The following is a 14,468-nucleotide window of genomic DNA, read 5'->3' on the forward strand; positions in this document are numbered from 1 at the left end:
TTCTTAGTTTTCAATATTCTCACCTTATTATTAAATTATTTATTTATTCATTAATAATACAATTATTTTTTTTAAGAGATAAGAGGAACTTTGACTATCCGACTAGTAAGAATTCCTGTTTTAGGACAGTCAAATTAGCAACCCAAGTGCATTATTATTGAGTTTAGCTGACACCAGTCTGCCAGCGCGCTTACTGTTTGAGCTGACCTAACCATATCTAGCTGAATCATCACAATGATAATTAATCACATCTTTAAAAAGTATAAAGTCATGGAAAGTGATGAAACAAAAACTTTATTAACTGGGTTAAGTAGGTTAGGTTAAGTTAAAAAAAAAATTCAACGTTTCTAATGACTTTACATCACTTTTCTAAAGTGTGTTGAATTTTCACTGTGTTGAGTTATCAGGGAACCAACTTTTATATAGATATATAGGTATATCGGTGCCTACTTTGTATTGCTAGAATGTGATTTCTGTTGTAATATTTTAACATTGTATTATCAAGCAAATATCCTGATTACAGATATACACACAGATATGTGTAGATATACAGTCGGGGGCTACACTATTATGGAAATTGTGAAGACCTGTGCAAGATTTTTTTAAATAAATTATTTATTAAAAAAATATATTTGTCTCAAAAGAACCAATTAACCTATCGAATGTGAAATTACTACATCCATCCAATTACACTATAAAAATACAAAACACGTTATATTCAAATTAATCGAACTAAAAATGTAGCACCGCTTATGAAAAGGTTAGCAATTCAAAGTATATGTGTGAACGAATGAAATAGCTATATGAACGGCAGCAAAAGAATGTTCGCTGGACCTAGCTAAGTGAAACCACGAGCCTTTTCTCAGTAACGTATCTTTACGCTATTGACTCATCTAAGCATCGGTCTAAATTTTTCACATTTTAAATTAAAAAAATAATACTCAATTAATAAAATTATGTTGGTACCTACTTTATCACTTGTCTGATGTGATTTAATACTTATCAGTTCCAATTTTCAAAATTGATATTTCATTGAACTTGATTAACTAATTAAATATTAGACTGAAACACCCATATAAATAAAAATTATTTTTATGCATTACGCAGGAATATTTCACATCACGCATGCACCGAAAACCGAAGTTAGTACAATACTAGCGGATGCAAACCCGATAGGCCCTGCAGGCGGCTTTTTGTCGGGCTTCGCCCAATTTAGTAATGTTCCCTTTGAAGTTTTACGAATGAAAACTAATTTCAACTAAGTAACAAACTCTCGTTAACAAAGAAATTTACTGCCAATTAGTGCTCAAGAAATTAAAGAATGCCACCGAAATTGTGTATTTCGACATAAAATTCGAGTTCCTCCCCGTAATGGCCAGACTTCTCGAGTGAGGGCCTTGAATTTTTTGGCATAAGTCATTAACTCATTACGCAAGTAATGTTTTGTATTGATGTGGCAGAAGTCGTGAACTCCATCGATACTTTGGTCCTGTCTTGAAATGACATTATCTTTATTGCTTTTGTGTCCCATTTTTGGAATAACTGTATTTTTTTAATTATACCATATTGTAACATTTTTCCTTTTATTTACTTCGCGTGATATGCAATGTGTTATTATTGGACATGGCTCGTTTAAATAAATAACCACCGGCGATCCAGTGGCAGAAAAGTCACATGGAAAAATAACCGTGATAAGAATATAGTCATGCATGAAGTTATGCTTAGTTATCTTTTTGATTTTGTTATTCGAAGTTTGGAAATTTTTCATCCTCGAAAACTTTTTCTGGAAAAATGGTCGGAAAAAGGGTCAATTTCAAAAAAGGGATTTTTCAAAAAAGAATTATCTATAATTGTTTTTTTTATATTTGGAAATTTTTATTTTCATAAAAAAATAAAAATAGTAAAATTTAAGATTGGAAATTTTCCATGTTGGGAAATTATTTGGGAATTATTCCGGGAAAATTGGAGAATCGGAATTTTTTCTCGGTAAATGGACCGGGAAATATTTATAAAAAACATTTATCAGTTTGTTGCAACGTAAAGTTTGGAAAATTTCTATGTTGGCATATTGTAATTTTTGGGAAAAAAAATCTTACCGGAAAATTGAAAAAAATTGATTTGGATCGGGAAAATTTTATAATAACATTAATCTTTTTGATATTTTGTGAAGCTTGGAAATTTTCTATGTTGCAATTTTTAATTTTTCTGAAAAAATATTCCGTGAAAATTGGAAAACTCATGCTTGGAAAATGGGTTAAAGTTTTTGAAACTGAAAAAAAAACAAATTTTGTAAATTTTCGATTATTCATATCGGGGATTCTATTTGCAAATTTGACCGGTTCTTTTTGAAAATAACAGAGGGCACCAATTCAGTTTACATCAATCCGAAATAATAGCGTAATAATACTATCTATATATAATTAGCTAATACTATCAGATACTAAGTTTGGTATTCAAGTTACAATTAAATACAAGTAAAAAAACAAAAACATCCCATGCTAGTTTAGGCGCCAAACAAAAACGACACATTATTTTACTTCTTTTCAGCAGAGCGGATTTATTGCTTATTTGCAAAAACTCTTGTACCTAGTAGGCAAATTATTTTTAGTGTTGAGGAAAGTTAGATATTGTAAAATTTTCCTCACTGGATTTTGCTTCTGTTTCAATAATAACGCCGTTATAAAAACAGACAGAGGGGATAAAAAACAATTACCGCGCAGATTTCAATTTAAATATTATCCCCTACCCTACCTATAAAGGTACTTACCTAACTTGGATCGAGAACTAAATAATTTAGCTCGTTCGGTCAATAGTTCATCTTTTAACATCCTGTACAGGTAAGTTTAGAAATATGCATCGTATGTTTATTCGCGGTTTAAATAAACTCATTTAAAAAAAATTACTGTAGCCGTTATATATAGGGAATCTTAAAAAAGAGTTTGGACCCAATTTACTAGATAACGAAATCTAAAATCAAAAAAGTTAAACCAAAAATCGGTTCAAAATGTAATGTAGATTTGGGGCCGGCCCTAAACAAAACGGTGCCTGGCGCGAGTAAAATTTTGACGCCCATTGTCAAAACCAGTAGACGCCTAGGTAGGTGATCAATCAATAATATTCTGATGATTTATATTTTTGTGTAGCGCCATTTTGTGACAAATAATCTCAAGGACTAGGACTATTAGGTGTTAAGTATTATCAGAACTGCTCTAATTGCGCCGGCGTAGGGCAGAACCCTGTGCAGATTCATCAGTTTCCCGCTTGCAGGTACTACAAAATTCCGAAAACCGTACATTCACCGTAGAATCTGATTTCATTGCCAACGTTCATTATGTTTTTCCTTATACATAATATGTTACCCACCTCAATCAGAGATGTGCAAAATGGGTACCCAAAACCATTTGAAATGCAAAATGGAAATGGTTCAAAACTTTTCCATTTGAAAATGCAAAATGGTTTTTAGAAAAGCATTTAAAATGCAAAATGCAAAATATCGATTTTCAAAATGCATTGAAAATGCAAAATGGTTTCTCAGGTCAAACAATTAAAATAATTATAGAATTTTTAAACAATTTTGTCATTTAATAATGGACATCAATGTAGAACATATTACATGATGGTAAATCCAAAAACACTACGACTACAGATTATGAAACCACAAAAAATTTGCGCGGGACTAATGTTGCCAACGTAAAAACATAGAAACTGCTATCATTTAACATTTAGTATTACAGCGTCGTGGCCCCATGTTCAGTATTTGAATCAGTATTTTTTGTAATGGTATCACTCAATTGCCAGGGCTCCTACCAGGGAGCAACTTGACAAATGTAAATTATCTCTCATAGCGAGGTTGAGGAGATATTTGGGGCTTATTAAAAAAAGATGAGTGGAGATAGTAGAAAGAATGTTGCAAAAAAGCATTTAAAATGGAAAATGCATTGAGAAAAGCATTTAAAATGCAAAATGGAAAATACCCATTTTGCATTTTGCATTTCCATTTGAAATGGATTTATTTGAAATAAAGCACATCTCTGACCTCAATACACAATATATTATATCTTCTGAAACGGGTAAAAATGGTTTTTAAAATAAAACGTTGGCCTTTTCAACCCAATCTATTCCATCATGCGACACGTTTTGACACAATGTATCAGTATAAGTAATACATCGTGGACCACATAAATATACCACAACCGCGTATATGGAGAAAGCCGCCAAAGGATCAAATATGCGAGAGCCGCGTAGATCCTGTAAAAAACTTCGGGATTTGTAAGAATGTTGAATTTAGAAGTCTACCAGGTTAACTTGCAATGAATGATTTTTTTTTTACTGAAATACAATCTTCCAAAAGAACTGAACATAAAATAAACAAAAAATTTACTGAACACCGAGATAAAAAAAATTCTATATAATAATAGTATTTGGATGATTTGCGCTTTACAAATATATAATACATTTGTACAATGATCTATGTTATTACTTACTATAGACTATAACTATTATCAATTTATGTCCAACCGATTGCATCCACCGATTCGTCGATCCATATATAAATTACATCGATAAATTACAATCTTGGGGACCTAATCTTCTGCGGAGTCCCTCCATAATATATTATGTTATAATATTAGAGTGTTATTAATGAATATAAAGAATCAACACCAATTAGCACAAGGTTGAATTAATTGCGCTTCTAAACACGTAATTAACAGTGATCATCGTCTTCAAGTACTTTAGGTAAGTATTTAAGGGGATTAACTTGGCATTCAAAAGTAAGTTCATTGAAGTAAAAAGATCGCATTTAAATGGCACTTTGAAAATCTATAAAATGTCCCAATAATTAAAATAATCCTCAGGCCGTCAGCTTTGCGCAAAGTGTTTATTATTTAGATTGTTTACTGAATGTACAGGGTTTTCCAATTAGAGGTGTTATTTTGATATTCAATCGTAAAAAATCAATGGTTTCGTTGCTTGTGTGGCACGTAGCGTAGTCTTGTTGAAAGTAAACGTTGTCCAGATCAATACCATCGAAATCCGGCCATAAAAAATCATTAATCATCTCTCGATAGCGCAATCCATTCACCGTAACTGTTGCTCCAGCCTCATTTTCAAAAAAGTAAAGTCCAATGACTCCGCCGGACCATAAACCGCACCAAACAGTCACACGTTGAGAATAGAGAGGCTTTTCAACAATAACTCTTGGGTTTTCCGAGGCCTCAGGAAATGGGCCTCATCACTCAAGATGATTTGCATTTGATTCACTCAAGTGAATTTTAATAATTTCGATGCGTTGTTGAAGCGTGTATCGTTCCATTTTTATTAATGGCGTAGTTTTCACTTGTCAAATGTTAAAAATGACAGCTTCAAAAGTAACATCTACCGAAATAGCGGGGGATTCAAAATAACACCTCTTATTGGAAAACCCTGTATTTTTTTTGTATTTATACCATTGACGTCAGATTTGTACTGATTTACATATTTTTTAAAATTATATGTAGGTAAGTACCTAATGAATATTTGATAATTCAAAATTAATTTAAAATTATCCGATAAAAATAATTGCAATAATTAAATGTTGCATATTTATAATGCACTGACTCTACCGATGTCTATGGTGGCAAACCCAGCGACTTCAATGTTGTTTATTTTGAGGCAATGCAAATATTTAGAATCGAGCCGCTAGCAATAACACTCCTTATGTAGATGGCGATAAGGTTCAAATTCCCTCTTAAGACGAGACAATATCCTAAAATATAGCCAGAATCTTAACGACGTAAGTGAAGCAGCCGTGCACAAAAATATGCGACGCACGGCCCTGGTGTGTTGGACAGAATTTGCCCGTGAGTGGTTTATTTATGATTTGCCCTATCAAATCTCTAAAATAAAGTGGGAATCAGTAAGTACAATAACACACCTACGGTCGACTTTGCATTTTAGAAAATTAATCTTTCCGTGGGATTTATTTTAATCATTTCATTAATTTTTTAGGTTAGAATTTTTAACCTCACTAGGACAAGCCTGTGTTTAGGTTAATAATTTTACAAAATAATAAAAAAATAACACAAACAATATACTACATTAAGATAACAATATTGTTCCATTGACGTTTCTACGAATTGAATACCTACACGGTACCTATCAGCCTATTCATTACAGTATAATGTTGTAAACATGGTGACCATGATATACCTTGATATTTAATTGCAAGAAAAATGATATTAAACAATTATTTTTAAAAACAGAGAAGAAAGAAAGAGAGAAAAAATAATTTACATTATAAAAAGAAAGGGATGAAAAAAAACGTATTCAAAATATAATGCCACAAACCTTTTTTAAAATTATTGTTAAAAACCTCTTATAAAATATTATTTAAATATTTATTATCATTATAACTTAAATCCGTAGGGATCCCTCTAGAAACTTTTGATATTTAAGTAATGCGTTTATCAGAAATAATTAAAATATGAGCGTCGAGCAAACCAGCGGCATCAGAGTCTTATATCGCCTTAACACCAAAAAGGGTTTTATTTTATATTGCGGAAGTTTAAATGTTTTACGATCGTTTTCGAAAGAACTTCATTTGTCACATTATACTATAAAACCATAACCGAAAAAGGGTTCGTAAGTAGGAGATTTTGACCTCTGTTTTTATGAGCCCAAAACATGTTTTTTCTGTGCTTATAAAAAATACTCGATTATTTTAAAGGTAAGATACGAGAAAATGGTTGTATCTGATACTCCAACCATTTCTGCGAGCTGTTTAGTCGGGCATCTTCTATTATTAATATTTCGAGTTTTTGAATAATTTCCGGAGTGGTCACCTCGATAGGCCTTCCTGGCCGTGGGTCGTCTTCAAGCGACTCCCTGCCTTGTTTAAAGAGGGTATGCCACTTGTAAACCATAGTTTTACTTGAACAAGAGTCCCCGTAAACGGATTACATCTTTTTCAGTATGATCTGAAATGATTTTCCTTGCTTGGTAAGGAATTTTATAACAGCGCGGAACTCGATTTTCTCCATATTCACAATTCTCCCCTTGATTGACTTGTTTGGTCGACGATAGCTCAAAGACTAATGACCTAATTACGATAAAATCCAGTATTTATACTAATAATGAGTTGCTCAATAAGTAGCTAATTCAGCGATACCCCCACTAATCACCTACCTACCCATTCCGCGAACTTAATTACGCCCCCTCGTATGTTCCATTCGCAGTATTTAATTTATTTATTAATTAAAGAATCTTAAGCAAAACACCTGAATCCCACTACTTCTTAGTGCTTCGTCTTAAGCTAAACTTATACAAAGCATTACTTGAAATATTAAAATAACTTTTCAGGTCCTCGGGCTAGTAAAAAAAAATAAAAGTTCCACAAGTTTAAAGTAGGTACTCTTGATTTCCCAACCTCGAAACATAAAACTTTTTTTATTTGCGCGAAGCATCTTGCCTACATGTTATTGTAATTTCGTGGCTGAGATGAATGTTTCGAAATTTCTTCTAATGTTATTTTGCGCGATAAAACTGAGTACCTACAAACTTTCATAACGTGGTAGAGATTTATTCCAGTGATACCATCGGCCCACCCTCACCTCCCACCCCACTAAGGGAGGCTTTTACCTTCAACAAGGCTGAGAATAACTTTTCCCAAAGTTATCATTTTTATTCAAGAATACTTTTATTCCGTCCTTTTATTTTGATTAAAATCATATTACATTTTCAGCAAGTAACACACAAGACGTAATAAGCGTAAATTCTGAGACATGTATTATGTTGTCATCCATGGGTTATGTACTAATGTATTATGCGACGACATCAAATTACTCTACTTAACTACGTACAAAGGTGAAAGGAATCATTATTTGAATATTTTAAAACCGAGCTTGTGGGTCACCAAATTGCTCACGATAATGTAGGCCGTTGTAATCTACTTGTTCACAGATGGCGTTAATTAAATTATTTTATGAAACTAAATTTTTTGTAGGTTATTCTTCAAAATATTATGAAGAATTATTTGTTTGCGCACATACATACGCAATTGGAATAATTATTTATTTATTTAATCATGCCATGAAGGCTTTTAAATGTATACAATGTTTAAGGTAAGCTGATCAGGAATACAATAATTACATATCATAATAGGCCGAGTACGAACAATATAAGCATGTACAATACTAATTGTCGTTTAGAGTTATTGTACATTCAAGTAATAGTTGTTCAATAAATACAAGTACAAGATAGGTACTTAAGGTACTATACAAGCAGTAGCGGAACAATATTTAGTAACAATGTTGATTTTAGTAAAATAAATATTTACTGTTATTATTAAGCAAACCTTTATAATGCCAGATTGGGTATTATACAGAACATAGCTTAACTTTTGTATAGAAATAAACAAGAACGTCGTAAAGCAAATTTGTAATCAACAAATATTTATTACACCCGATTGGGTATTTTATGTAACATAAAAATTTTAATATAAAAATAAAGTGTGCATGTAAGAAAAAAGAAATTTTGTGGATCAGTTACAAATATTGTTTTTTCACTTTTAATAAGAATATATTTAGAATAGGAAATATCTATACTTCTTTAACTATCATAAATGATTGTTATGTCCGTATAAAAACTCAATTATATTAAAAATATCGATCGCATATGATATTTGTAGGCCTTGAATATGTACTATGTTAGAATTGAGTTTTTTATGCGTACAAAACTATTTATTTATATTAATATTACATTGTACAGGCGGAAACGAATAATTCATCTTAATATTTTAAAACAGCATTTTTACGAAAGTGTTTTATTCCTAATATAGTCAAATTATCGCAATCTGTGAACGCGCATGTTTTATTAATTATTGTAAGTATACCCCTAAGTACATAATTGCCAATCCGTCACCTAATTATTGTAAGTATATCCCTAAGTACATAATTGCCAATCCGTCACCTAATTATTGTAAGTATACCCCTAAGTACATAATTGCCAATCCGTCACCTAATTATTGTAAGTATACCCCTAAGTACATAATTGCCAATCCGTCACCTAATTATTGTAAGTATATCCCTAAGTACATAATTGCCAATCCGTCACCTAATTATTGTAAGTATACCCCTAAGTACATAATTGCCAATCCGTCACCTAATTATTGTAAGTATACCCCTAAGTACCTAATTGCCAAACCGCTACCTAATTATTGTAAGTATACCCCTAAGTACCTAATTGCCAATCCGCTACCTAATTATTGTAAGTATACCCCTAAGTACCTAATTGCCAATCCGCTACCTAATTATTGTAAGTATACCCCTAAGTACCTAATTGCCAATCCGTCACCTAATTATAGTAAGTATACCCCTAAGTACCTAATTGCCAATCCGCTACCTAATTATTGTAAGTATACCCCTAAGTACCTAATTGCCAATCCGCTACCTAATTATTGTAAGTATACCCCTAAGTACCTAATTGCCAATCCGTCACCTTAGTAAAATTTATATACCTATATCCTATATACCAAGGCTGCCCAACCTTTTTAGCAGTTGGGCGAAATTGACGATTTTGAATCACTGGCGGGCCACTGAATACCTGACGGTTCCTATTTCCATGGGGGGGGGGTTGTTAGAGAATTTCTATAAAACATAATTCCCCACAAAAAAAAATCTAAATGAGTGCTCCCCACAAAATATTTGAAATCCATGGGGGGGGGGGTTGTTACGGAACTTCGCTGAGAAAAAATTCCGCACACCCGAACATCATATGTGATTCCCCACAGCAATTCGAATTCCATGGGGGGGGGCGTGGCTACAGGATACCATTTCGACACAAAATATATTATGTCGAAAACCGGTGTATTTTTGTTTCAAAAGTAAGTTCAACAGGATATCGCCGTCGTTGGCAACACTGGTGACCGCGCGCAAGCTGCATTGTTTGTTTTACCGCGGGCCCGCGACACTTTTTCAAATTGGCGGATTGGCGGGTTTTTTGAAAATGTTTCACGCGGGCCACTTATAATTCGTTATTCGTTATAATGCGGGCCTGGGGTTGGGCAGCCTTGCTATATACCATAAAAACGATATTGAGCAAAATTTTATTGTTTTGTACCACACAGAGAACAAATACTGGTATAAAAAATTGATTATTTATTAAAAATTTGGTCAAAATTTTCGTATTCGTGTTGAAAACGGGAATGCACGCCTTAAACAAATGAATTGACAGCTTTCCTAACAAACTGTCGGTAAAACACGAATATGTTATTAGGATGTCGGAACGCGTGTTCACAAAATTCTAATATTGTAATATTTCGTCATTATATTTATTAGGAAAAGGACACCTGCATGAACACGTGTTCCGACACATTCTGAATAGACTATATTTTTATTAGGAAATGGATTTCAATCACATTATCAACAGGTTTTCAATCAATCAGCCATACTCATTTTTCTCCGTGTACAACATGATCATTAGCATTATATTAGCGTTTAGATTCCTTGTTTCATAATAACTTCATTATCTTAGATTAGATTTAAATTATAGATTTAATATTATATGCATAATATATGTATCAGTTCTCATAATTTGCGGAATAATATGTTTTTGTGCAATTTCGAACATGGAAATCGATAGAAAAAAGTAGGTAGGATGTATTGCTTAAATCTTCTATAGAATCATAGATTTCATAATAGTTATACATTAATTTGGTTGAGTGCAGTGGGCTTTTAAACCGTACTTTTTTAAACTTTTTTTTAGTACGGGTTGTTTCGGAGAATTTGAACAATTCATCAAATTTCAACGTTAATTTTCGGGTTCTGTTAAAGTCATATTCCAGTTCTGTTATTATATCATTATATGCTAGTTGCTTGACAGAACTGAAATAATAACAGAACTTGAAAAAATCTATCACAGAACCCGAAAATGATCGTTGAAATTTGATGAATTGTTCAAATTCTCCGAAACAACCCGTCCTTATTCTTGCTTTGTCTGAAGATTTTCCTCAGATCTATCATAGAGATCCCCGATCGTATAGAGATCCTCGATCATATAGAGATCCCCGATCGTATAGAGATTCTCGATCGTATAGAGATACTCGATCATATAGAGATCCCCGATCATATAGAGATCCCCGATCGTATAGAGATACTCGATCATATAGAGATCCCCGATCATATAGAGATCCCCGATCGTATAGAGATCCCCGATCGTATAGAGATACTCGATCATATAGAGATCCCCGATCGTATAGAGATACTCGATCATATAGAGATCCCCGATCATATAGTGATCCCCGATCGTATAGAGATACTCGATCATATAGAGATCCCCGATCGTATAGAGATCCCCGATCATATAGAGATCCCCGATCGTATAGAGATACTCGATCATATAGAGATCCCTGATCATATAGAGATCCCCGATCGTATAGAGATACTCGATCATATAGAGATCCCTGATCATATAGAGATCCCCGATCGTATAGAGATCCCCGATCCATTTTTAATTAGGAAGTTTAGTACGAATGGGACATATTTCACAGTAATGCAGTAAATTCCTACCTCTATTTGTCGATCGTCGTACATTGACTGCAGTTCTGGGCCAACCACCTCAAGGAGCTGCTTTCTTTCTTCTCGAAAATCTAAAAAAAAGGTTCATATTAGACTTTCACAACCTTTACACCTTCTTTTTATTACACAACCTTTACCTTCGTGTTACGCGAAGTTTATCTTCACGAAAAACTAAAGCAACCTCATTTGTAATTCTCAAGATATCAACAAGTTGTTAAAATTAAATGCCAAATCAGGTGTACCCAAACCTTCATTAATTAACCCGCAGACGTGTTTTATACCATCTTAAATATGTAGATACAGAAAGATGTGTATATTTTATGGTAAAGTTTCATAAAGAGAAACCCTTCAGAAAAAAACTTTTCAGGAACTAAACTTTTGACGGAAAGTTCAAAAAAATATTCAGTAGGGTTCAAGTTTTAAAAGTTATAACACAGAAAGCATAATATGTGCTTCCTTAACTTGGGAAAATGTATTTGTGAAGTACAGAATTGTTTTCCTTCTAGGTAATAGATAAAAGTGGAGTGTACCATGTAGTAGCTCTCAGATCACATCCGAGAGGATGAGAAAAAATAGGTTTTTATAGCTGTTCATACGTTTCGATTTTAGTTGATCAACTCGACACTCGAAAGCAAACGGACACGTGTGAACCTTCTTTCAACAAAGTTGATCAAGTTTTTAGTTGGAAATCATGTCGTTCAATAAAAGTTGATCAACTAAAATTGAAACGTCTTAAACCACTATTGCAATAACGAAATGAGTACCAGGTGCACATTCAACATTTTGTCCTAGTCGTGTTTTCAACTACTTAATATATTATACCGACCATATTATCATTACACGTCCTTTGCTAAATAACGTCTATTTTGTACCTATATTTTGACTCATAATGTTTTCGTAAAAGCGAATTAAGTGAAAAAAAAATATTGTCTGCGTAGGTGCACATCTCAATTTCCTTTCTGGACCTATATTTTAGTATTGCTACAGATTAGGCCAAATTCAAAAGCCATTATGAAGGAATAGAGGGAAAATAATTTACTCTATAAAAATGTAGTCAGGAGATTTTAAATATTATTCAAATTCAACCATAAACCAGGTTGGAAATAATATTTATGTAGGAGCAGTCGCGGGTCACAAATTGAAAAGTATTTTTGCGCAGAGGCGCGCGGCTTAATGTTCCGCGTTAAATATTTAAAACGGTCACGTTCCGTGTTCAGTTCCGTTGCTTTCAGCTGTCTACTCCGGGAGTCGTATTATAGGCCATAATATAATGTAATTATAAATAAATCACTGGTACAAAGGAACCTACCTTTAAAAATAACTTTATTTAAAATCTTCCCTTTCCTATAAAATACCCGCGTGATGTGCCACAGTAAAATCATGTATCTACCTACTTACGGCTACGGTCTGAAAAAATGTGGAAAAAGAATGGCGCTGTAATCCATTAAATTGTTTTAAATTACAACACCAAGAATGTTAAGTCTGTATCTTTGAAAAGCACTGCGGTCGAAATTTTGTTTACTTATATTTTTTACATTATTTAGGTATTATGCTTACACGGTGGTCATAAATAAGTGTTACTTACTGAAACAAGATGACCCTCCATCACGTTATAAAATGTGTATTTTAATTCTATGGAAAAGTTTTTTTTTGTGTTTTTGAAATGTGGGTACATATTATCGAAGATGTTATATCAAAATAAAAGTATGTAGAAGAGACGCGTACTAAAACCTACAAGAAAACGTTTAAAAGTTTATTAGGTAATTCCGTTTTTTCTCTGAAATTTCAAATTCTCGACAAATAAGAATATTCTAGACATTTTTTGTTTTTTAATTTATTTTATTATTCACAATGTACATTTATTACGTATAAAATAATAATAATAATTTATACATAACAAATGTACATTGTGAATAATAAAACTCATTAAAAAACAAAAAATGTCTAGAAATTGTTACATAGTGAATGCCAAAGAAATACAAAAAAAAGAATATTCTAGAATTCCAGACAAATAAAATCATAAATAAACCACTCATAATAAGATTGATAATTTGTGCCAAAATCACTCGGTGTAGCCACAGTAATGAAAATTGTTCCACTTGATTAAATTGTGCGTAATCAATACTTTTCCAGATCGTGCGTAAATCAAATCCTATCTTGCTGCAAAAACGATCTGAATGAGATCGAACTGTAGGTATGAGGTACTCAAATCCTGAATGAGATGTTGAGGTGTTCCACCTCAAATTAGGTGAGGTGTGAAGAGTGAGGCAGTGTGAACGAGCCAAAATTGAGTTAAAATATTGTTCAGCCGAAGTTGTATTAATACAAAACCTTTTGTATTATTACAAAGAAAAAGTGTTGGAGCAAATATATTTTGGGAGTCGGCGGGACATTTTACGTTTTTGTATGGGTATCTTGTATGAAGTACTCAACACTATTGTCAACTATTAAATAATTTATTAATTTTTTTAAGGAGCCGTACTTAAAATACCCAACGTTATAAGGGGAGGGAGCGTAGAAGTAACGTGACTATATATGAGAGGGAACGTGTGTCTCAGAATTAAGTGACGCGTTACTCATTTTCGTAAACTAAAATAATTTCACTCTCTGCGTGCAAATAATTTTAGATATATTTATTTATAACATTATTTGCATATATTAGCCAAACAAAGGAGCTAAATTTGCCCCAATTCTCGGAGTGATTCCACAAAATCAAGGATCGTTCAATTTCCACAACTTTCGAACAAAGACATTTCCACCCCCATTTGCATGAAAATTGGACATTGTTCCATTCCTTATTCCTTCTCACCTATTTAAAATTCAAGTTCTCAACTTCCCGAATTGTAGGCAGGTACTCAAAGTGACCTTCAAGTGGAAACCATAGACTACGTGTACCTACCTACTTTAATTTCCCTA

At 32.9% G+C, this 14,468-nt stretch overlaps 1 protein-coding gene across 3 annotated transcripts in view; it reads right to left on the minus strand.

The window, feature by feature from the left end:
- Positions 1-14,468, minus strand: part of LOC149426461 (protein qui-1) — a 73,909-nt gene that overhangs the window by 51,029 nt on the left and 8,412 nt on the right. For all 3 annotated transcript variants that reach the window (XM_089631022.1, XM_089631008.1, XM_089631015.1), the window contains exon 3: positions 11,544-11,623. In XM_089631022.1, coding sequence (XP_089487148.1) covers positions 11,544-11,623 — 80 coding nt within the window. The remainder of the gene's footprint in view (positions 1-11,543; positions 11,624-14,468) is intronic.

This window comes from Hesperophylax consimilis, chromosome 1 (assembly GCF_061612785.1).
Source record: "Hesperophylax consimilis isolate HC1 chromosome 1, BYU_Hcon_1.0, whole genome shotgun sequence".
Lineage (NCBI taxonomy): Eukaryota > Metazoa > Arthropoda > Insecta > Trichoptera > Limnephilidae > Hesperophylax > Hesperophylax consimilis.